Source organism: Macaca fascicularis, chromosome 10, assembly GCF_037993035.2.
Source record: "Macaca fascicularis isolate 582-1 chromosome 10, T2T-MFA8v1.1".
NCBI classification, from domain to species: Eukaryota; Metazoa; Chordata; class Mammalia; order Primates; family Cercopithecidae; genus Macaca; species Macaca fascicularis.
Window position 1 is genome coordinate 5,538,179 of NC_088384.1, and position 23,601 is coordinate 5,561,779.

Below are 23,601 nucleotides of genomic sequence, written 5' to 3' on the forward strand. Positions count from 1 at the left end.
TGCTGTTCTCACTTTAAATCCGGGGAGCTGAGGCTTGGAGGAATAAAGGGAACAGCCCTAGGACTTGACCAGAGCCCTTGGGTCACCCATGTCCCTACTGTAGCTTCCAGGCCGTTTCCCTTGGGGATCCAATGTGTTTCCTGTTGCCCCCAATCTTTTAAATTTTTTTCCACTATTAGAGGTAGTACCAGCAGCCAGGGTGGAACTGTAATTCATGAAGAATGTGTTGGCTTGCTTTAAAAGAATGGTATTTGTGCGGGTCCCTAAACCACTCGAGGGGCACCATCGGGCTTGTGGGTCATGCTGGGAGGTGGCCCGGCTGCCTGTGACAGTTTCTCAGCCAGGCAGGGACTCTTTTCCACACGATGACATTGGAACTGAATGTCACACTCCTCCTTGGAAGAAAAAATTATGTATAGGACGAGAACTCAGGACATGTGTGTGGAAGAATCTCTGTGGTACGAGCCCAGCCTGGAAGAACTCTTAGGCCAGAAACACCCCTTTTCTGACCTTATTTTTGAAAACTGGGCCATTTCCAGCCCCTAATAACGGAGGGGGACCAATCTCCAAATTCAATGTACTTGATCTTAAGTATCTTTCTTTAAAAGTGAGTTAAAAGGCAAACTAGCATGCTGTTGTCTACTCTAAAAGGCAATTTCTAAATTTGGATTAAAAAAAAAATTGTACTCTAGCTTGAAAATCCAGTGGCTCTCAGAATGCAAGTGAGATACACCACTCTTTGTGCTAAAATCATCTTAAGCAGTTTAAAATAAATCAAAACAAAATGATGTGAGCAGAGCATATGTCTCCCATCCCTTGTTTTTTGAAGGCCGAGTGGGCCGGGCTGCCTAGCACAGACCGGTTCCGTCCGAGAGCCGCCTGGGCCCTGATCCTGGCAGTCAATGATTTTAACAGAAGGCCACAATGTCTCCTGGACCAACGAGACCTAGATCTTTTACTTTCCAAAGATGGCCTCAGTTCTAGACAAGGATTAAATTATGAAATAAATCATTCCAGAACATAATCAACAGGTAAGATTAATAAATTGAGACATTTATTTCCTCCAAGAAAAATGTCTGGCACTTGGAATTTCTAAGCTGCAAGTAGATGCACACATTTTCAAAAGATCTTTCTTTTCCTTCGCTTCCTCACACCGGGCACAGCAAAACATCTCTGCCTTCTAAAATAAAAACACATGCCACTTTAATTTAGCAAAGAAAAGCCAGAATGCAGAATCTTTGCAGAGATTTTTTTTTAATTAAAAAGAGAGACTGACAACTTCATTTTATACCTTTTCAGGGGAAGTTACCCTCCTCCCCATCGGTCAATAATTTAATGTCAAATCGCGGCAAAACAGCGAATTCCATCCCTGAGGCTCTAGAAGCTCAATCTAGGAGAGATTTTAATTGTAACCCTAAACAGCAAATGCTGACATTTGTCTTGCTTTCAGATAGTCTCCAGACTGGGCCAGAACATGACTAATTTATTTTATCTTATCCATCTATCTAGGCACAGGATTAAAATATTTATATCAGTCTGTTCACTTTAAAATGTGCAGTTACAGACACCAGCTTCAGGGCCACTCCTTAATTTTTCACAGTTTTGGCTTTTCATTGTTTCCAGAAATGCACAGTCCTTGAATGGCGAATACTTGCAAATGCTGATGAAATCTTTAAGTGGGGAGCCTCTAACTAATATGAAAACCTCCTTTCTCAGGCTGCATGGACGCTGCCCAGCCACGGTGACGGAGCTGTTCCAACGCCTGCTTCCTGAGACAGGCCCGTGAAATCATGCAGGCTTGAGCCCGGCTTCTAGAAGGAGCACGCCTCTGGCCAGGGTGGCTGGTGGAAACCAGAGCCTGGCCAAGGGAGCTCCGGCCAGGCTGCCAGGTAGGCAGCAGGCGGCAGGGGGTTAATGTGGGGAGCGGGCAGGGGTGGGGTGGGAAGCCAGCTGGGGAAATGGGGGCTGCAGGGCCCAGCCCGACCAGGCGCAGACACAGGGGGCTCTGTCTGCCTGCCCGCTGCCCTGGCACTGTGACTAACCGCCCCACTATTGTGAGTCTGAAGTCAGCCCTTTGTGTCGTCCCCTGGCGTCTGGGAGCACAGCTGAAGAACCCTTTCCAGCAGCCCCCCTCATTCTGGAACCTGCGGCCCCAACATCCATTCTTTTAGCTCTCAGGGTTGCTGGGGGCCGATGAACCAGTGGAAGCATCCCTTTCCCTCGCCAGGAAGGGCCACCGGCAAAAAAAGAAGCAGAAAACCAGTCTCCCCTACTCTGGGTGGGGAAGTGGGGGGCACAGGGACCTACTAAACCTGCATGCCTGCCATGGCAGCCCCTTCTCCACATGCAGCAACTGAGCCATTGAAATGGGGAGAGGCCAAATCGAATATGGAAAAAATGGCAAAATATCCCATTCACAGTTTCATACAAGCAACACATTGAAATAGGATTTTGGAAATTTATGTTAGATTAAAATGAATTTTAGTACTAAAGTGAATCTCACCTGCTTATTTTCACTTTCCAAAAATGTGGCTATTAGAAGATGTTAAATTACAGATGTGGCTTGCATTTGTGGCTCGCGTTGTTTTGTGTGAGCTCATGGGTTTGGGGGCACTGGGACCTTGAAGGCTGCCTTCTCCTAGGGAGACAATGGCACTCCCCACCCATCATTGTCAGGAATACAAGGCCCTCGAAGCCACACTGTCTCCTGACCCTGGCCTTGCATTCCCCTGTTTTGAGAATTGGGACTTACACACGCAGGTGTCTGGGAATCCTTTGTCAAACACTGGCATGCACACGAGTATGCCTGCACACCCACATGCACATACATGGACACGTACAGACACACACAGCCCTGGCTCCTGTCCGCCGCAGGCTGGAGCAACCTGTCCCGGCTAGCCTTCATGGAGGCCAGATTCACAGGGCACCCAGATGCTCCTAACCCCACCCCTGGACCCAGACATCCGACCCTTTGTCCTGGGACAGACAGGACCAACCCAGGCCACACCTGCCTTTCATGGGCCGGGGCACTTTCGGCTTCCTGGTTCCCTTCCTCCAGGAATACTAAAAATTCTATTTTATGACTGCATCAGATTAAAGACTAATATAACCAGGTCGAATTCATTATCATATATTCATTATTTTTATAGTCTTTTTTTTCTTATGATTTTAAAAGAAATTAAAATGAAAACATTTCATGGACCCTAGGCTCTGTGCCTTGTGGGCATGTGGGCCCAGACCATCCCTCTGAGATCCCTTGCCTGAACCCATGCCCCTGAGTCTCACCCAGTGAGGAGCACAGGGGGCTTGCCCGCCATTTGTCCAGTGACCAGATACCTTGTGAACTCATTCCTTAAGTCCTGCCTTGAATGTACAGTGTGTGAAGTCCTCACCAGATGCCAGAAAACGTTCCACATTATTTTTAAAACAGAAATTAGTCAAGAGGAAGGCCTGGGATGCCAGTGTGGTTGAAGGCCCCAAGTCAGTGGGCCCCCAAGTCAGGGGGCCCCAAGACCCCCACCCAGCACAGGGCTGGGGTCTCCAATCAGGGACTTGGACACCAAGTTTAACACCAAGAGGAGGCCAGCAAACAGGCGTGCTGCCCTGGGTAGTGACTGGTACCGTGAGGTGCAGCCTCCGAAGGCACCAGGCCCCTTCCGCCTCCCATCCTCCACCCCTGCTGCAGGTGCTGCGGGGCCCCCGTTCTGGATGGAGGTGCAGAGGAGGCTGGGCTTTCCGGCGTCCCCCAGAACCGGTATCGGCTGCTCTGGCCTTTCCCTTCCCAGGGTGCCTCGGCGCCAGGCCAGGGCCCAAACCCTGCTCAGGAAGGAGGGCCGGTGCAGGAGATGGTTAAAATTCTGCATCCTTTTTGCATCCGCCTCCAGAGGAAGCGCTGCTTTTTTTTCGCCCCCCCCCCCCACCACCCCCGAAGCAGGAGGAGGGGGGAAAAAAGCTGAGAGCAGCAATTTGCAGGCCTTGGGATGTTTTTCTCCTTGACAGCCTCGGGCCCCGCCTCGCTCCGGCCCTTCCTCCGACTGCGCGCGGCTGGCCCTGTGGCCACGGCTCGGCTCGGTATCTGCCGCTCCTGCCTGGCCCCCTGCACACGCGTCCTCTGCTCGGAGCCCAGGCCAGCCCCAGCCGGCAGGGAGGCCGGCTGGGGGCAGGCAGGCAGCGATGCCCGCGTCGGCCGCAGCTGCCTGGCACTGCCCTCCTTTGTGCCTGCCTCCTCTGTCAGCCTCCGCTCCAACGCCCCACCCCCACGAGGCCTGCTCCTGGGCCCGGCCGCAGGGCCTGCTGCCCGCAGAGCTCCCACCCTGCGCCCACTTGGTGTGCCCTCACCTTCTGGGCCCCCGGCTCCTGGCCTCAGGTCCTGCTGGTGCCCAGGTCGCCCGGCCCCGTCCTCCGTGCTCTGCGTTCGCCCCACCCTGCTGCCCGAGCTCGGCGGCGAGCCTGGCACCGTGCCAGGCTGCCTGGGAGCCCAGCCCGGGCAGGGCGAACTTTCCGGCGAGGGTGTGTATTGGGGGGGTAGCTGCGGGGTGAGGGTGGTGCCAGGGGAGGGAGAGGGCCCCAGGTGCCTGGTGGCCGGCCCCCGGTCCCCAGCCCCCAGCCCCAGGCCGGCCTGAGGGGGCCTCCCCTGCCTCCTGTCTCCCGAGTCCCACAGAGGCGCAGACAACATGAGCGCTTGAGTCCCAGCAGCCATGTGCAGGAGCCGGCAAACAAACAAAAGCCCTTATTTATTTATTTAGTTCACACACCCAGATAAGGAGGCGCCTTTTGTGCACATAATTTCACACACATCAGAACCGAGGCGATGCCACGGTACTCCCCACAGCCTGAGAGCCCCGGACAGCCGCCCGGCCCTCATGAATAATTGCATCGCCTCGGCCTGGGCATTTCCATATTTAAATTGGGCAGCAGCGTATGATTAATTAAGAAGGAAAAAGGCAAAAAGGAAGAAAAGCAGTGGGGGTGGGGAGCCGGACACTCTGGGCAGCGTAATGTGCCAAGGTGCCCGCGGCTGCTTAACTCCTCCCATGCCAGGCCTGAGGGAGAGGCCACAGCAGGGGCTGGGAAGGGAGGCTCCCGAGACCCTCGGCCTGGAGGGCGGCATGCCCTTTGCTGCCATCCTGTGTCGAGTGCCACCCCAGCCTCACATGCTGCCTGGGGAAGGTTCTCTTCCTCCTGTTCATATTCCGGGCAGCTCACCATGGCTCAGGTCAAAATGTGCCATGCCAGTGCTGGGAAAAGAGACACACCGAGGCCCCCGAGTGGGGCACTTCCAGTGGCGACTGACTTGTCCTTTGCCCTGCACAGCTTCACCCCACACCCCTGCCACATGCAAGCTGCAGTGCTGCCCTGCCTGGGGAGGCTCTGCGACCCCTACACATTCTCACAAGCCTCCTCCTCCAAAGGGCTGTTCCATGGCTCTTCTGGCCCTGAAAGCAGCCGGCCTGTTCCGGGAATGGGGCAGGAAGGCCTGCCCCCCTTCTAGAAAGATTCTTGGCTAAGTGAGTGCCAGGGAAGACTATATTCCTAAGGCAAGAAGTGGCCCTGGATTTAGAGTCTGGCCATCACCAAGGTTTGGCCCTATCCTTTGCCAACTGTGTGACCTGAGGCAGGTTATCTGGCCTCTCTGGGTCTCGGTCTGCCTGGCTGCAAAATGGGAATGATATGAATGCCCACTATTCCTGCCCCGTGGGGTCCAGGCGAGCAAGAGTGGCTCCTGGTTGGCAGAGAGCCTGCCTGAGTTCCCAGAACCCTTGTCCTTGTGGTGGGCTGAAGTTGGAGCCAGAACCAGTCCAGATAGACCCAGGACCATGCAGCTCTGCCCCTGCTGAGGCCCCAGGACAGTGGTCAGAAATTTGCTGAGAAAATAATCTGAAATCTTGTGACCAAGAGTGTCCTAGGGCCACCAGGCCTGGCTTGGTTGTGGGAGGCCCATCTGCCCTTGAGTGTACGCAGGGGTGTGTGGAGTGGAAGGGCTCTGGGGCAGGACCAGTTGCCCAGCAAGAGCCTCCTCGGTGTCCTCTGGGGTCTGGGCAGCATTATTATCACCCCCCTTTACAGCTGGGAGAACTCGGGCACAGAGCGGTCAGGAGCATACCTGAGATCACACCAAAGTGGGGGCCCTGGGATTTAAGAGCAACCCAGCTCCCGTCCCAAGGCTTTTCTTTTCTTTTTTTTTGAGATGGGGTCTTGCTCTGTTGCCCCTGCTGGAGTGCAGTGGCATGATCATAGCTCACTGCAGCCTCAACCTCTCAGGCTCAAGTTATCCTCCTGCCTCAGCCACCCAAGTAGCTGGGACTACAGGCATGTGCCACCACGCCCAGCTAATTTCTTTTTTGTTTAACCTTTGTTGCTCAGGTTGGTCTCAAACTCCTGGGCTCATGTCTTCCTGCCTCGGCCTCCCAGTGTGCTGGAATTACAGGTATGAGCTACTGTACTCAGCCCAAACCCAGGGCTCTTAACTACCCTACTATGCACTGTGCTGGCCCCCAGTCAAGGGAGAGAATTCACGTCAGGCAAAAATGTTTTACAGAGAGGCAGCTAAATCTGTTCCACAATGGATGACACAGTCCCCCTCAGAAACCACCCCACAGATCGAACCCCAAGGAACTCTGCTCCTACATGCGCCCATGGGGCAAGGGATGCAAAACGCCAGGCAAAGGAGCTCAGAGGATGGCACTCTTCCAGAGAGCTGTGTGTCTCTGGGAAAACTAACACACCTCTCTGAGCCTGTTGCTACAGCTTTACCATCAGCGATGTGACTGCAGGTCTTCTCGGCTGCCTGTCAGCGGATGCACAGGCCTGTGCACAGGGCTCCACAGGGACCACGCCGACATCACCGCACACCCACCCTCCTGCTCATAGGACAGCCCATTCACACCCGCTTCTCCACCAGCCACAGGCTCCTTGGGAGGACCAGACTCTTCTCCACGGACAAGCCACTGCCCCTTTGAGGGCCTCAACTTCCTTACCTATGAGATGAGGAAACAAATCTGCACTGAGGAAACAAATCTGCACTTCCCATGGGACTTGGGGGGTGAAAAGGTAACCTCCGTAAAGCGGACCCTGGTGTGGGGAAGTCACCCAATAGATGACAGTCCCTCCCGCCTTCCCCCTAGGCCCAGAGCTCCGCAGAGTCCTCAGGCTGGTGTCCCTCCAGGCCAAAACGCTGCCACCCCCTGGCCAGTGCACTACAGGGTGGTGGGGAAGGGGGGCATCTGTGGAAGACAACACAGGACTTGGCCTGGGGTCCTGGGCAAGACCTCTGTGACCTCAGTTTCCCTTGATCTCTCCAGGTGTGACCATGTAGACGGCCTCTGTTCTGGACTCACAGCTGCTGAGGACGAGGAAGAGGACACTGCAGGCATTCCTTCAGTCCCCTGGGGAGGTTCAGATGCTCAGACTCCCTGATACCACTTTTGCTGGGCAGAATAATGTCCCCAAGATGTCCGAGCCCTAATCCCTGGAACCTGGGAAAGTGTTACCGCACTAGACCAAAGGGACTTTGCAGGTGTGTGATTGAGTTAAAAATCTGCAGTGGGAGGGTAGCCTGGATTAGCCACGTGCACCCAGTCTAGTCACACGAAACCTTAAAAGCAGAGACTCCTTCCCTGCTGTGGTCAGAGACAGAACAAGGGGACGCTGCTGGCTTTAAAGATGGAAGAAGGGAGGAGGAGCCAAGGAGCAGGTGCCGCCAGAGGCCAGAAAAGGCAAGGTATGGATTTTTCCCCTGGAGTTCCAGGAGGAACTAGCCCTGCCAACACCTGGATTTTAGCCCTGGGAGCCCCACCTCAGACATCTGACCCCCTTGACTGTAAGGTAATAAATGTGTGTTGCTTAAGCCTCTAAGTCAGCCAGAAGTTGTTACATGGCTGCCACAGGAAACTAACAGGCCCTCCCCTCTGGCCCGGACATGCCCAGCTGCCTGTGAAGGGGAAGAAGGACACAGCCCTTGTCGATGTGTTCACACACCTTGCTCCCCTGCTGGGCTGGCCCTGGGGCCGCAAACCTGATCCCTGCTCTCAGGGGCCTTCGCCAGCTGGGAGATGCCCGCAGAGCCTCCCCTCCTGCTGCTGCTGCCCCGTCCTCTCCTCTTCCTCCTGCTGCTGTTTGTTGAGTGCTCCCTGTGAGCAGGCACCAGGCTAGCGTCCTCCTCCCAACCCCGGCCTGACAGGCTCAGTGGTCAGGCCACCCGAGCAGCCACATGTGGACCCCCGAATCCAGCCCATGGTTTGGCAGGACAAAGGGTCTTTTCTGCTTCAGAGTCACAAATGTGTCCTCCTCACAATAAGGGCGGCAGGGAGCTTCCCTGGGCCAGTGCCTCAGCCCATTGAGCCTGGGGTCCTTGTCTGTACCTGGGGATGAAGGTAGCACCTCACAGATGGCGATCAACACAGCCAGTGCAGGGCAGGCAGTCAGCACTCCAGACTCACTTCGAGTCTTTGCCTACGCTGCCAGTCAAGTCAGTTGTGGGAAAAGTCAGGTTTTTCTCTTGAAAGTCAGGGCCGGGAGCGGTGGCTCATGCCTGTAATCCCAGCACTTTGGGAGGCAGAGGTGGATAGATCACAAGGTCAGGAGATCGAGACTATCCTGGCTAACATGGTAAAACTGTGTCTCTACTAAAAATACAAAAAATTAGCCGGGCATGGTGGCACGTGCCTGCAGTCCCAGCTACTTCGGAGGCTGAGGCAGGAGAATCACTTGAACCCAGGAGGCAGAGGTTGCAGTGAGCTGAGGTAGTGCCACTGCACTCCAGCCCTGGATGACAGTAAGACTCTATCTCAAAAAAAAAAAAAAAGAAAGAAAGAAAGATGCCAGGGCTGTGGTGTGGGATCATCACTGCATGAGGCATGGGGGCTGAGGTACTTGGGCAAGGGGATTTTTCAGAGACCACCCCAAGAGGGTTCTGGAGCCAAAATGTCACCCCTAATGACTTAACTGGGAGTCCCACCACTAAAGCTGGAGGTAATCAGAAAAGTGCAGACAAATGTTCTGGAAGTGTTGCCTATAATGGGGAAAACTGGAAATAACTGAGAAGAACCCAACGGCCTGATAATAAGGGGTTAGTTAAGGACTTCTGTCCAGTGGAATGCTAAATAGTCATCAAAATTCATTTGCAGGACTGTATCTTCTGACTTAGGAAAATACTGTGATAAAGTATTAATGAAACAAGCAGAAGATAAAATGATACACCTAATAAGATGCTAATTTTGCTTAAAATATGTTTTGACAGACTAGGTGCAGTGGCTCACATCTGTAATCCCAGCACTGTGGAAAGCTGAGGCAGGTGGATCACCTGAGGTCAGGAATTCGAGACTAGTCTGGTCAACATAGTGAAACCCCATCTCTACTAAAAATACCAAAATTAGCCAGGCGTGGTGGTGGGTGCCTGTAGTCCCAGCCACCTGGGAGACTGAGTCAGGAGACTCGCTTGAACCCAGGAAGGAGAGGTTGCAGTGAGCCGAGATTGCACCACTGCACTCCAGTCTGGGCGACAGAACGAGACTCCATCTCAAAAAAAAAAAAAAAAAAAAAAAAAAAGTTTTGGCAGAAGCTGGGTGAGGCCTTTCCAGTGGCTATCTCTGAGTGTGGTTTCATAGGTGATTGAAAAATGTTTTTCTTTTGTGAGGACTCAAAGTGTTCTAAAATTAGCGTGGAACATCAATGATGGCAAAAAAAAAAAAAAAAAAAAATGGCAAAGACGAGGAGTTGTATTCCTTCACTGAAGCTGCCTTTGGTCCCTCCCTGGGCCTCAGCATGTGGCACGAACACGTGTGAGGGGCAGGGCTGGCTTTGTGGGTTTGTGACCCGTACCACTGCACGGGGCCCTGAGCTTAGGAAGGCCCTGCACTCGGAAGGGCCCCAAGCTCATTTTAATGCGCACCATCGTCACCATCTTGTAACTCTCAGGCATTTTCAAACCAGGGCGCCACATTCTCACCTTACCCGGGTCCTGCAAACTCTATAGCCGATCCTGGCGAGGAACCCTGGGCCTCAGAACACCTTGACCTTTCTCTCTAGTTTCCTGAATACAGCAGCCAGCCTTCTGGAGTAGGTTTATTTTCCATGCAGTGACTCCTTATATTTTGTCCAGGCTTTCCAAAATCAGGGGCCCAAGGACACTAACCTCGGAAAATCAAAGCATATATTGGCTGTCCCCTGGGACAGTGGCTGCCTTGTTAGGAAGTGGGTGTGGTCACCAGCACAGCCCTGGCATTGCTAAATGGGCTGTCGGCAAAAAGAGGAAACAGGGCTCTGTTCTGTAAAAACATGCATGAGCATTTGCAGTGCTTTTTCTGGAGACTGAAATCTTTCTGTACACCTCACCAAACTTTCAGAAATTTCTTATGAGGTAGGTGTTTTCTCCAGTAAAACCAGGTGCCTCTGACACAGGGGCACTGTCTGTGGACCTGCCCTGCATCTCTTTCTACCAGTTAAGGCTCAAGGATGCCTGGGTGACCCTGTCCTACAGCTTCTACAGGCACACTGCCAGATAGGTGGTGAGCTGCCTGTCTCTGGAGGCATTCAACAAAGGCTGCACAGGAAACACCTTCTCTGGCATTAGCCTAGAGAAGCTCACCTGAGGGTGTCACTGCACAGGGCATCTGGCAGCTTCTAAGGCAGGACCTTGTCATCTTACCTCTCTGTGCCTAGTACTCCATACAGGAGTATAGGTGTGGGGGAGGTATTCAGTGACTGTTTCCTTTAGGGTATGGAAACAAGCACCAGAAGGTGGTGAGGCAAGCGATGCAAAGTTGACATGAGATGCAGGAGAGAAATTCCTGAGCTGCCCAGAAGCAGGTGATGTGTGACAGAAGCCAGCAGCCACTGATGCTGAGTGCCTGCCGTGTGCTAGCGGAGTGCTCCATGTTCACAGGGATTGTCACCATTCTCCCAACAATGCAACTGAGATAGAACTCTTTTTTTACTTTTTTTTTTTTTTTTTTTTTTTTTAGACAGAGTCTTGCTCTGTCACCCAGGCTGGAGTGCAGTGGCACAACCTCGGCTCACTGCAACCTCCGCCTCCCGGGTTCAAGCGATTCTCCTGCCTCAGGCTTCAGAGTAGCTGGGACTACAGGTGTGTGCCACCACACCTGGCTAATTGTTGTAGTTTTAGTAGAGACAGGGTTTCACCATGTTGGCCAGGCTGGTCTCGAACTCCTGACCTCATGATCTGTCTGCCTTGGCCTCCCAAAGTGCTGGGGTTACAGGTGTGAGTTCTGCCGGCTCTTATTAAGCTCCTTTTATGAATGAGGAAACTGAGGCCTAGAGAGGTGAGGTTACCCAGCTAGAATGAGGTAGCACTGGCAGGCGGAGGCAGGCCTGCCTCAGTGCAGAACTGCCCTATAAGCCCAGGCTTTTCGACATGCTGCGGCTCCACTGCCTGGGACATGAAGAAAGTCCAAGTTCAGGTTCACTCTCTGCATCCTGTCTTTCCTTCATTATACCCTGATTGAATGGACATAAAAGCTCCCCCAAAGGGTTTGGGGATGGAGCAGGTCAGGTTCCTCATTTCAGGGAGATTTTAACTTTAAATGGGCTCAAGCAAGGGTTAGTTACCTGGACAGCTCATGCCTGTGGAGGCCGACCCTCCCCATGGTGCTGGATCTGTAAGATACAAACTCTCCTGCCTCCCTGCTCCCCAGATCCACGGGGCCTCCTGCTCAAATCGCGGGCTGGGGCCAGGGTCACTAAGAAATCTGCCTTCCTTTGAACACTAACCAGTTCAGGCGTACACAGGAGTTGCAAACTTGGGGTGGGGGCATGGGTTCAACCCGACAGTGTTTCCTCTGTCCTGCAATGTGTTCAAATTTTGGACATTTCATGTACAAATCTGGATTTCTTCCCAAGTCAGAAACTCCGACAGCCCCAGCCCTTATCCTCATGGTAGCAACAGGCTGGAGCTGACTGAGCACTCCGTCCCCTGCCATCACTGCAAACCCCTTCTGTGCCCCAGCTGACGCCTGCAGTCTGCCCTGCGACAGCCCTGCCGGAGAGTCCAGGGACACGGTGTGGTGACCCGCTCAGGCTCTGGTTGGCCAGCCCTCTTGGCTTGGGTGCTCCCCTAAGGAGGACTTTGGGAGCGTAGGCACCCGGGGATGGAGGCAAGTTAGCAATGGTCTCTGGAAGGCTGAGGACCTGGCCACCGCGGGTAGCAAGACCTGATAGGTGGTCCCTGCTGTGGTTGGGGGCACCTGATCAAAATGGGAGGCTTGTGGAGGCCCAGGCCCAGGACAGCTCTGTGAGTTTCCAGGGCTTTGCCACCGCCCACTGGCGGGGTAGGTTTCTACCCCAGGAGTGCCCCCCAGGGATCAGAACCCTCACGGGGACAGAGGCCTTGTCTCAGGCAGACAGAGGGGCATGCAGAGAAGCTAGCTGGAGGTATGGGCTGGGCCTGTCGCAGGCAGGAATTGGGGCGGCAGCAGAGTCCCCCACCTGCTCCCCAAGGAACAGACCCTACAGGGCCCCGGCTTCTTCTCCTCCCCAGGCCCTATCCATGGCTGTCCTGTGACCCAGCACCTGCCAGGCTCACTTGGCACTGTGGTTGCCTCAAGCAGAGCCAACAGGACAGTTGGTGACCAGGGTGTCTTGCTCAGAAGGGTCACCCAGGACGGCTAAGAGAAGTCACTCAGAATGGTACGGACGGTGGGGGAGATCAGGAGCAACTTCCATCTGAGCCCCAGGACCCAAGCATTGCAGCCATGAGGGGCTTGCCTCCTTGTGCTGTCGGGGGTCCCTCATCCCACAGGCCCTCACCTCCTGTGGTGTCCCTGGGTAGCTTGACCTTGGAGGGTCAACACCTGAGGACCCGAGGGGCGTCCATGCCCCCTCCTCCTTCCCTCCAGCCAAAGGTGGGGGGCAAAGCGCAGGGAAGAAAACACCAGGAGAAAACCAGAGAGCTCTCCTTTCCCTTTTAGGAGCCCTGATGGCCGCAACCCAGAGCCCGAGGGGAAGGAAAATGTCGGGAACGATTCCCTTCCCAACTTTCCGAGTCTTTGTTTGGAAGGCTGGGGGCTGACTTCACCGGGCCGGGCCGCGGGCTCAGCCGTGCGCTCCCGTGCAGCGGCCGAGGAGCCCTGGCGCCCGCCGCCCCGGACACGCCCTCGTGGTCGAGCCACGGACCCCGACCCGGACCCCAGCGCCGCCGGGCGAGGGCGGGAGGGGTAGCGCTTACCAGATCGTCCCGAGCGCGCCGCGGTCCAGGCGGGCACAGCGACGGTCAAGTTCACGTCCGGCCCGCGGGCTGCCCGAGGTCCCCGGGCGCGGCTGGGGCAGCGGGAGGCGCGGGAGGCCGAGGTCCCCGGTGGCCGCCGCGGCCGCTCCCGAGATGCTGCTGTCACCCCGGCCGCGCCCCCCAACTTTCTGCACAGTCGCGGAGCTGGAAGTTTCCGGGCTTCGCGGACGCTGGGCTGGGTTTCAGCCGCTGCTCTGAGGTTGGCAACAAAGAGGGAAAGAAGGAGGAAAAGCAGGCCGGGGAGGGGAGGAAGAGAACCGCGCGGAGGCCGAGGCGCCGAGAGCCCCAGAACTTCCAATTCCACCCAGAAGCTTTTTTCGTTGTGTTTTTCTCTTAAGAGGTAAACAAGCAAGTCCCACGGCCCAGTCCTGCTGGGGCCTTCGCCAGTCAGCGCTCTGGGCTCATCTCCCGGCGCCTCCTCGGGGCACCTGAGTGTTTGAAGCCCACTGCCAAGTGTTTTGGACACAGGTTTTTTGCGGGGTGGTGAGGGTGGGCACAAGATGCTTCCTAAAAGGTTGTTGGCACGCAGACCATGGCCCCAGTGACGGAGCGACAGGCAGGGGCTTGGAGGAACACGCTGTCTTTGTCTCGTCCCGAAAGCACCCGGCCGTGGGTCACCCGTGATCGTGGAGTAGAGGGACTGTTGTGACCCCTGGTGCTCCAGGAGAAGGGGTTCCACGCTGGGCCCTGGACCCAGGCCCATGCTGTTGTGACCCCTGGTGCTCCAGAAGAAGAGGTTCCACGCTGGGCCCTGGACCCAGGCCCACGGTGCCCTCAGCCGGCAGTTCTCCACCTTCGGGAATGATTTGCTGGCCTGGCCCAGCTCCCACAGCCCAACTCCCACAGCCCAGCTCCCCAGCACCACCATTTTCTACCCTCTTCTCCCTGCCTGGCTTCAGACTCTCCGAGGCCAGGGTCCTGTGGAGACACCTGGGCTGGGGGAGGCAACTGAGTGGACCCAGGCCTGGGAATCTGCAAAAGTGGCCAAGCCACATCTCTCGAGACTGCAAGGGCCCTGGAGGCGCTGGGAGGCATAGATCTTCTGGGTGCCAGCTGGGCCTGAGGCCGTTGTCCGTCCTTCCTCGCCAGACGTGTTTATGGAGAAGACACTCGGGGCCAGGGCAGCTCCTCCAGAGCACTGTTTCAGGCTGGGGAGAATGGGGATTTGTTTTCTTGTTTTTTAAAGAAAAATGAACAAGGAGCCTGTTGGGGATTGGGGTGGGAGGAATATTTGTCCTTTGTCCCCAAAGGCCTGGAGAACCACTCTCTTAAGTGGATATTTTCCCCTCAGACGACTTCTCAGACATGATCCTCTCTGAGGTTGGTCCCGGGCTTCCACATGTGATTCATGGAAGAGGCCTCACCCCAAGAGCCCCTGAGGGTACTGCCCACTCCCCTGGAAACTTCCAGAACCTGACGTGGGGCTGAGGACATAGAGGTGATGGCGGTGGGCTGGTGGGGCACTGGCGGGGACAATGCGTGGAGCCCTTGTTTTCAGAGCTGCAGATGCTTGTCAGCTGACGGTTGGTTTCCAGCATTCATAGCGGACCTCCTTTGGGGGAACGTTTACCTGCCAATGAACCTAAGATCCTTTCCCAGAGGCAGCAGGATGAAGTTTTCCTTTTCTTTTTTTTTTTAAATTAATATATTTTATTTAAACCAATATATCCAAAATATTATCAGTTCAACGTATGATCAAGATAAAGATTGAGATACTTTACATTTTCATAGTAAATCCTTTTTAAAAATTTTTGTGAGTACATAGTAGGTATAAACATTTAGGGATGAAGGTTCTTACTGTGTTTTCCTAGTAACAAGCACTGGCATCAGCTGTCATGATTTCTCCCCAAGGCCTGGGACGGTCCGCCTCGCGCGCTCCACGGCAGAGTGACGGAAGCTCTATCGAGGTGTGGCACCAGCGTGTTGATATTTCCAGAGAATCTGCAGCCTCCCTGGTTTTTCACGAAAGCTCCTATGCAGGGCCTGGCCCTCTCCTGGGGAGGGAAGCCTGGCTGTGTCTCCCGCTGCGTCCTCACCGGGAACTCCATTCCTGAGCTGCGACCGCTATTTTTCAGATTGGAAAATGCCTTGGAAACGGCTCGTCTTCCTGCAGCTTAAGCCCATTTGTTTTCTGACTGGTGGTCACTGATGATTAGAGTGTGTCTCAAAGGGAACTGTCACCTTAGTTCTATCATACACCATCAATAACTTGTCCAGGGCTGACTTTGTGGGCCTTGTGGCCTACCCCGTGGTAGAGGGTCCGTGTGCAGAAGGGCCCCACACTCAATGTTTGGCTGTCCCCGATCTTAAAATTCTCAGTCATTCTTGAACAAGGGAACTCATATTTTCATTTTGTTCTGGGCTCTGAGAGTTACATAACCGATCCTGACTTTGGCTGTTGGTCAACAGTGTCATAAGGTAAAATAAGGTAAAAATCTATGAGTTTTATATATATATATATTTTAAGACAGAGTCTCACTCTGTCACCAGGATGGAGTGCAGTGACGCAGTGGCGCGATCTTGGTTCACTGCAACCTCCGCCTCCCAGGTTCAAGCGATTCTCCTGCCTCAGCATCCCAAGTAGCTGGGACTACAGGTGCACACCACCATGCCCAGTTAATTTTTATATTTTTAGTAGAGTCAGGGTTTCACCATGTTGGCCAGGGTGGTCTCTATCTCCTGACCTTGTGATCTGCCCACCTTGGCCTCCCAAAGTGCTGGGATTACAGGCGTAAGCCAACACACCTGGCTGATTTTTATATTTTTTACTAAATTCTGTTTACAGAAATAATTCCATATTCTATGTAAGTGAGATACAAATACTTGAACTGAACATCATTGTATTTAGGGAAAATGTTCACCTTTAAGAGACAGGGACTGGGTGTTGTGGCTCACGCCTATAATCCTGGCACTTTGGGAGGCTGAGGCTGGTGGATCACACGAGCCCAGGAATTCCAGACCAGCCTGGGCAACACAGTGAAACCCTGTCTCTGCAAAATATACAAAAATTAGCCAAGCATGGTGGTGTGCACCTGTAACTCCCAGCTACTCCAGAGGCTGAGGTGGGAGGACTACTCAAGCCCGGGAGGTCAAGGCTACAGTGACAGACCTTGTCTTAAATACAAACAGGCAGGAAGTCGTTATAAGCATAATACAATCCTGGGAGTTGGAGTCATCCCTGTCCAGCCTTGGCTCTGCTACGTGGGTGCTGAGTGCTGCCTCAGGGACCTGGCTGCCAGCTCCCACCTGCAGGGTGTTCTGAGGAGCCAGCATGCTGGGAGGGCCTAGCATGAGATGCGGCATGAACCAGGTATTTGATAAATAGAAAGTGCCTTTGATTATCACATTTGACATGTAGGCTCAGGTGCACTTTATTTTTAATATAAGTCTATTTTATCTCCTCCCATTATAAAAGCAATACACACTGTTATAGATGGTTTGGAAAATTCAGGAAAAAAAAAAAAGGAAAAAGAAAACATTGTCTCCTAGGTCCTCTGCTCCAGAGCCTCCAGCCGTCACAGGACAGTGTATTTCTTTACAATTACAGAAATAGATACATGACTGTTAGATTTTAAAACTTTTTCTTTTACCTTGACTTATTTTTAAATGGAAACACTAGTGAGGCCCCACAGAACTGAGCAGAACTAATGACCCCCCATGTGGTGGAATAGTTCTGAGCTGGCCACACTTTGGATGCAGCCTTCCCCCGGCAACTCTAAACCCAGTCTCTGTGGCTGCCTGTTCACAGGGACCGTGGACTGTGATGTTTACAGTACGAAAGCACCGGGAGAGAACGCTACATCACAACGTGTCCTTAACCTGCTGCCGCCTCAGCTTTCCCATTTGTGACTTGGTTAAAAAAATTTTTTTGACAGTTTTAGGCTCTTATTTTAATTTCCACAGGCTGTTGTAGAATCTGCTCAGCCAGGGAGGGGAAAGGAGCCGGCAATCAGGTCTCCTCCTGGGCACCTTTGTGAGGCCAGCTGGCGAGAGTGGGGGGTGACACTGAGGTCCCAGCAGCTCCAAATGCAGGCAGAGCCCTGTCCTCAGAGAAGGTCACAGCCTAGCCAAGCCCAGCCAGGTGGATGGGCCCACGAATGCACAGGAACCTGGAACGGAGGATGAAGGCAGGAAGCACAGTCTGTGACTCCCCAGCCCACTGCATTCGATCACTGGGGGCCCAGAAGCTTCAGGAAAGGTGCACAGGGCCACTGGGTCCCAGTACCCCAAACAGGAAGGTTGGTCCAGGGACAGGGCTCCTCCTGACTCCCCTTTGCCACAAGCACCAGAAGTTCTGCAGTGCCCAGTGGGTATAGCAGTCCCCAAGAATGACCCAGCACTGAAGCTGAGCCAAAAAACTTGGGGAGTGAGCCACACCCCCTCACTCCCTCTTTGTCTGCTCCAGCCTTGCCAGGCGGTTGCTTTTCGTGGGAACCGGGATGTCCTCACCACCCTGTCCTGGGGCCCAGCCCCATGTCTCATGTCTCTGGCCTGCTGCAGCTGGAAAAAAGAAAAAAAAAAGAGGTATGTGTGTTCTTCTTTGTTTATAAAAAGAAAAGTGTTATCATATACATAACATATTATACCCCTGAATATATACAATTGTCAATTAACAAAGAAGAAAAATATAGCAAGCAAAAAGGACTCCTCTTCCACAAAAAAAGTGCTCATTACAGAAAAGTAAAAAAAAAAAAAAAAAACCACCCCTAAAAGGATATTTAGAATTAAGAAAAAACTAAGAGAATATTTAGAATTGAAAACTAAAAAGAAAACAATTACCCATGAGGTAATTACTGAGTTCATTTGTTTGAAAGTCCTTCTGCTATATTTTCCAAACTGTATGTGTGCATATGTGCGCATGCATACATATGTGTGTGTGTGTGCGTACACATATCTATATGAATGGACCGTAAGTTATAAATACAAATATTCATGTATATACAATCATTAGATCATACTATAGGTTATTTTACAGTCTTTGTTGAATATGTTGTGAGCATTTTATGTCTATTATTTTCTACAAGATTTGAAAAATAAAATATAAATACCAGTTAATTTTTGAAATCCACCTTATTGAAGTCTAAGTTCCATGCAGCAAAATCCCTTTCACCTCTACTGTTTGATGAGTTTTGACAAACGTATGCACCGTGTTACATATCCAAGATCGAGAAAGAAATATCTATCCCCACAAAACGCTCCCTAGAGCCCCTTGCAGGCAGTCTCTGACTCCCTGGCAGCCAGCAATCTGAATCCAACCACTGTAGATCACTTTTAATTTATTTTAAAAAAAAATTTAAAACTCATGGTGTATGAACTCTTGCTCGGGATCCTGATATCTATGTTGTTGCGTCTATCAATGGCTCATTCCTTTTTACTGCTTTGTGATATTTTATCATACGCCTATTGATATTTGTTTACCCACTCATCTACCGATGGACAATTGAACTGTTTCTGTTGTTTCTTTGTTTGTTTTTTCAGACAGGGTCTCACTGTCACCCAGGCTGGAGTGCAGTGGTGCAAGGTTGGCTCACTGCAACCTCCGCCTCCCAGGCTCAAGTGATCCACCTCGGCCTCCCAAAGTGCTGAGATTACAGGCGTGAGCCACTGTGCCTGGCCTGTTTCTGATTTTTAAAAATGTCTGCTATTGTGACTAGAACTTTGTGACTGCCAATTAATGTTTACAATGTTTTAATAAGCAATGTCACCAGCACGTGCTGTGAATGCCCACGCATGTGGGCACAGCCTGTGTGTTTCCCTCCTGGAGCACTTAAGATGCGGAAACCAAGGGCTAGGGGGTGAAGAAAGGAGCCAGAGGCCACACAGCTGGTTAGGAACAGACTGGGGGAACCCAACCTCTAAATCCCAGTATTCCAGGACAACATGCTGCCGCACTCTCACACACTTGCCTGTATTCAGAAATGCTTGTAATTTTCCCACACAGAGAAATTTCCATGAAAATCAAGTTGTGGGCTGAGAGATGAAAGGCAGCCTCATGTTCATTAGGCAGGCTTTGGTTTGGTTCGTCCACTGAGCTTAGGAGTGTGTGTGAATATCTCTGTTTTCATACACACACACGCACACACACACACGGACACGTTGCTCACACCCACCAAAACCAGTGGCGATGATCCAGTCCAGATCCTTTGTATACTGCCTTCAGCGCATGAGGCCAGACTGACCCGGACAGGAGGCCCTGGCTTGGCTTCTGAGCATCCATTCAGCAGACTTGTCTTAAAGGATGTCTGATGATTTCCCCAAATCAAATCTCCCCTCAAGGACAAAGTTCAGGCTGCCGGGGAGATTCAAAGGGATGATCTGTCCGCAAGATGGCTGCTTCCAGAAAGGTGTCACAGCCGCCTGGGAGTGGCTGTGCTCAACAGAAGGCAGGGGAAGAGGAGGTGCTCTTTGGAGTACGGGCACCCCGGGAGTCTGTAGAGGATTCTTGGGCCACTCTACAATAGCTCAGCATTGAAACAGAGACAATATTTGATTTTGCTCACTTATTAATTAGCTCCTAGTTATGTGTCCAATGGGGCATTTTCCATGATCTTATTTAATCCTAAATAACTACTGTTATCCTGCTTTTACAGATGAGAAATGTGAGGCCCAGAGAGGTTAAGAAACTTGCCCAAGGCCACACAGCAGTGGGTACTCAGTCCCAGAATGCCCGTTCTTTGCAGACACAGGCTTCTCATCTGAGTTAGAGGTCTCTGCCCATTTGTGGCTAGCAGGCTCCAAAGAACACACGTTCACCTGGAGCTAGTTCGGGTAGAACCCTAAATGATTCCAGTGTGCTTGGAGGACACAAATGGTCCAGACCCCCACTTCCTGTTCCGGTCTCTGAGGGGCCTCCCTCCTCAGACCACACCCCACTGCCAAGCAGACCTCTAGCACTTGTCTTTGCCCCCATTCAAGAAGGCGAGTTGAGCAAAGAAGAATCACCTCCTCTCAGCCCTCTGTCCGCAGCCTCCCTGGTCTTGAAGTCAGCAGGCCTAAGGAGACCTCTGTCCATGGGAGATGAAACCAGGAGAGGAAGTGCCCATTCTCTCAGAAAACATGTGTTTTCTGTTTACAGAGGGGCCTGTCCAGTTCCCATGCTTTGTTCTTTAATATGGAGCCAAAAAAAAAATCACATGCGCAGCTTCCGCTCTGAGGTACACTTGGAGGCTAGAAAGTCTGGACTGCTGCGGGCTCATTGTGCTGGGGTGCCCTGTCTGCTGCTGACGTCCAGCATCTACCTACCTGGAAAGCCAAGACTTTCGGCCTCTGCATTACAAGGGAGGGCGGGGTACAGAGGGGAGAGGCAGCCTCAGCACCCTGGGGGCTGGCTTGGCACTGTGTGAGCACCCTGGGTGTGTTCTGTCGTGCACTTACAGCCCTACCACCATAGGCCCAGCAGGCTTGGCGCTGCACACCGGCCATTCAGATCCTGGGCAGAGGGCATCCTTTCCCACCTCAAGCAAAGGGAGGCAGAGTATTGGGAGATCTGGGGTAACAGGTGGGTGGGAATTTCCAGGGAACTTGGGTCAAGCTCAGGGATGCTGAGCACCTTCAGAGTTGGGAGAGGGGCTTAGCTATGGGTAAGCGGGTCTTCCAACTCGAGGAGGCAGCAGTGAGCTAAGGTAACCAACGGAGCTGACAGGCAGCTACACCTATTGAAGGGAAACTATTATCACAGGATGCCGGGTCCGCGCACAGGCTAACCGCTGAGATTCAGAATCAGAGATCTGGGTCCAAATCTAGGCTGTGCCCCTTTGCCCTCCAGGGACTCTGGCAAGCTGCTTCTCTGACCTCAGCCCCTCATCTGTGAAAGGGGCTGGCATGCACGTTAATACAGCTGCCAGGATTACTGAGATAACACATTTACCGGTAAGTCCAGGATGGCCTGGCACGTGCTTTTCAATACACGGCAGCTGCCGTTGTCATCTCGTGGCTTTAGACTTCACCGAAGAGGCACTCTGGCTAGAAACAGTTCACCAGCTTAGGCTGTGACAGCCAGTAGAGAGGGGGTCCTACAATCCCTCCCACCCAGAGCAGACCCTGACTAGGACAGGAGGACGCCTCGATAGGTCACACCTTCCTCCCTGTGCAAACGGGTGACATCAGTAACCGTGGTTGACAACGGAGCCTAAGGTTCTGATGTCACTTTTCTGCCCGGGTGGTGCGTCCAGCGCAGGCTGAGACGCGGGATGGCCCCCGACCCAGTGCGCACAGGGTCAGCCCTGGCTCCGCGCCTCCGACCTCTCGGGGGCTGCAGCAGGGCCTGGCACGCGCGGCCCCTTTCATCTCCGCCTCCCGGCTGTCTGGCTTCTACGTCCCGCGCACCTGGGGCTGAACGGGGACAGCAAAAAACCATCGCAGGAAGCGCGCACAACCTCGTTTGGGATCAGCGCCCCTCCCGGGCGGAAGCCGCGGCGCCTTGGACTGGAAGGTCCCGCCCGCTCTTCCGTCCCGCCCCGGAAGCCAGGACGAGGGCGCGACGTGCGGCGCGGACGCAGTGCCGTAGCCAAAGGGGCGAGGCCTGGTGCGGCCGCGGGGCGGGGCCTTGGCGCGGCCTGTTCCGGAAGCCCAAGCGAGGGTGCGGCGGGCCGTGCTGACGTAGCGCCGCAGCTGAGGGGGCGGGGCCAAGTCTGGGGCCGGGCCTCTACGCGCCAAGGGCGGGGCCTCTGGGTGACCGTCTCCTAGATCCCAGGCCGCGGGCTGTGCGGATGTTGCGTGGCTGTCGAGCGGGCGGGGCCTGGGCGGGGCCTCTGCGCGGCCGGCTCAGAAAGCTCAGCGTAAGGCTAGGCTGGCCGTAGCTGTGGGGCGGGGCCTAGCTGGGCCGGGGCGGGGTCTGGGCGGTTCCTCCGTGCGGCTGCTGGCTGCGGGGCTGATTCCGAGCTTTCGCGCAAATTGGATCTCCACTTTAAAGTTTAACAACTTTTCCTATATTTTTCCCCTCCCTAAACGAGGTAAAACCACCAGACGGTGGAGAATTTGTAAAACCTAGGCGAGTACAAAGAAAGAAAAGGAGAAACCTTTCCTAGTCACCAAGCAAAATATTGGCCTGGAGTATCTTTTTATCTAAATATGTAGATATTTACATAATCGGGATAACATTGTATATACGCTTGTGGCTTATTGCATGAAATTTGGAAAATTGGTAAAAAATACAAAGAAAAAAAGTACCCTGAGATTCCCTCATACGAGATCACCATTGTTAACATTTGACATTCTTTCTTTTTACGAAATTATGCATTTGTTGAGACAAAAAAAATGGATCATGCTCTAAATATTGCTTTGCAACTTTGTCTTTGTAACCGTGGCTATATTCTAAATGTCACACATCATTTAGTGTTCATTCACAGCATTGTTTGTGATCATACACAGCGGGGCTGTATTCTATTTAACCCATGTGAGATTATTGGATATTGATGTTGTTTCCCGTTTCATCTCTTCCTTACTTCTTTCTTTTACAATAAACATTCTTGCAGCTAAATCTGTGCATATCCAATCCCTAGATGTGGAACTGCTGAGTCAAAGCATATAAACACGAATGCTTCTTGTGCCTCCCTTTTTATGTTTTCCAAATTTAAAAAGTAATGAATTAGTATTTTAACAATTGGTTTAAACTCCAGTACTGTATATACAAAAAATATCTCTCATTTGCAGAATATATAAAGAACTCCTGGTGGGCGTGGTGGTTCACCCCTGTAATTCCAACACTTTAAGAAGCCAAGGCAGGAGGATTGCTTGAGCTCAAGAGCTCAAGACCAAGGCTGAGGCAGGCGGACTACCTGAGGTCGGGAGTTTGAGACTAGCCAGGCCAACATGGAGAAACCCTGTCTCTACTAAAAATACAAAAATTAGCCAGGCGTGGTGGCAGGCGCCTGTAATCCCAGCTACTCGGAAGGCTGAGGCAGAAGAATTGCTTAAACTCGGGAGGTAGAGGTTGCAGTGAGCCGAGATTGTGCCATTACACTCCATCTTGGGCAATAAGAGTGAAACTCTAAAAAAACAAACAAACAAACAAAAAAACCAAGCTGGAGATCAGCCTGGACAACTTAGTGAGAACTCGTCTTTACAAAAGATGTAAAAATGAGCCCTGTTGGTGGAAATGTTAGCTTTGTTAGTGGGAATGTGAATGTAAAATTGTGCACCTGCTGTGGAAAACAGTATGAGAGTTCCTCAAAAATGTAAACACAGAGCTACTACAGGACCCAGCAATTCCACTCCTAAGTATATACCCCCATAATTGAAGACAGGAACACTAACACATATTTGTACACTTTTGGTACAAAAAAGAAGCAGCATTATGCATAATAGATAAAAGGTAGAAACAGCCCCAGTGTCCACAGGTAGATGAATGGAGAAAGAAAAGG

The 23,601-nt window shown here is 52.6% G+C and overlaps 2 protein-coding genes and 1 long non-coding RNA gene across 7 annotated transcripts; 1 reads left to right on the forward strand and 2 right to left on the reverse strand.

The window, feature by feature from the left end:
• Positions 1-1,028: 1,028 nt before the first annotated feature.
• Positions 1,029-4,412, reverse strand: LOC102134781 (uncharacterized). Of its 2 annotated transcripts, none has more exons than XR_010578298.2 (2): positions 4,339-4,412; positions 1,029-1,180 (listed from the first exon to the last, which is right to left on the reverse strand). It is a non-coding gene; the product is annotated as an uncharacterized lncRNA (long non-coding RNA). The 2 variants fall into 2 exon arrangements; XR_012418628.1 differs by having other exon boundaries at positions 1,292-4,412.
• LOC102134422 (PRR34 long non-coding RNA) lies at positions 1,630-7,854 on the forward strand. 3 transcript variants are annotated; one of them, XR_012418627.1, is made up of 4 exons: positions 1,630-1,889; positions 6,364-6,427; positions 6,902-7,050; positions 7,302-7,854. XR_012418627.1 is itself a non-coding variant. In XM_045363449.3 (3 exons), the coding sequence occupies exons 1-3, from the start codon at positions 4,174-4,176 to the stop codon at positions 7,414-7,416; spliced, it is 915 nt and encodes a 304-aa protein (XP_045219384.2). In that variant the 5' UTR covers positions 3,983-4,173; the 3' UTR covers positions 7,417-7,854. The 3 variants fall into 3 exon arrangements, 1 of the variants encoding a protein (XP_045219384.2); XR_006690008.3 differs by having other exon boundaries at positions 6,902-7,854; XM_045363449.3 differs by lacking the exon at positions 1,630-1,889 and adding an exon at positions 3,983-4,509 and having other exon boundaries at positions 6,902-7,854.
• LOC135965398 (uncharacterized) lies at positions 6,166-21,676 on the reverse strand. Of its 2 annotated transcripts, XM_074003548.1 has the most exons (3): positions 21,566-21,676; positions 19,351-21,202; positions 6,166-17,740 (listed from the first exon to the last, which is right to left on the reverse strand). In XM_074003548.1, the coding sequence occupies exon 3, from the start codon at positions 14,106-14,108 to the stop codon at positions 12,759-12,761; it is 1,350 nt and encodes a 449-aa protein (XP_073859649.1). In that variant the 5' UTR covers positions 14,109-17,740; positions 19,351-21,202; positions 21,566-21,676; the 3' UTR covers positions 6,166-12,758. The 2 variants fall into 2 exon arrangements, with proteins under 2 accessions (XP_073859649.1, XP_073859648.1); XM_074003547.1 differs by having other exon boundaries at positions 19,351-21,676.
• Between the last annotated feature and the right edge of the window lie 1,925 nt (positions 21,677-23,601).

Bases quoted from the DNA above. Each gene is read 5' to 3' on its own strand.
- LOC135965398 (XM_074003548.1), bottom strand. From the start codon at position 14,108: ATGGTGGTGCTGGGGAGCTGGGCTGTGGGAGTTGGGCTGTGGGAGCTG.
- LOC102134422 (XM_045363449.3), top strand. From the start codon at position 4,174: ATGCCCGCGTCGGCCGCAGCTGCCTGGCACTGCCCTCCTTTGTGCCTG. The intron at 4,510-6,363 runs GTGTGTATTGGG...TTTGTTGCTCAG, and splicing joins GGGCGAACTTTCCGGCGAGG to GTTGGTCTCAAACTCCTGGG. The intron at 6,428-6,901 runs GTATGAGCTACT...CTTCTCCACCAG, and splicing joins CCAGTGTGCTGGAATTACAG to CCACAGGCTCCTTGGGAGGA.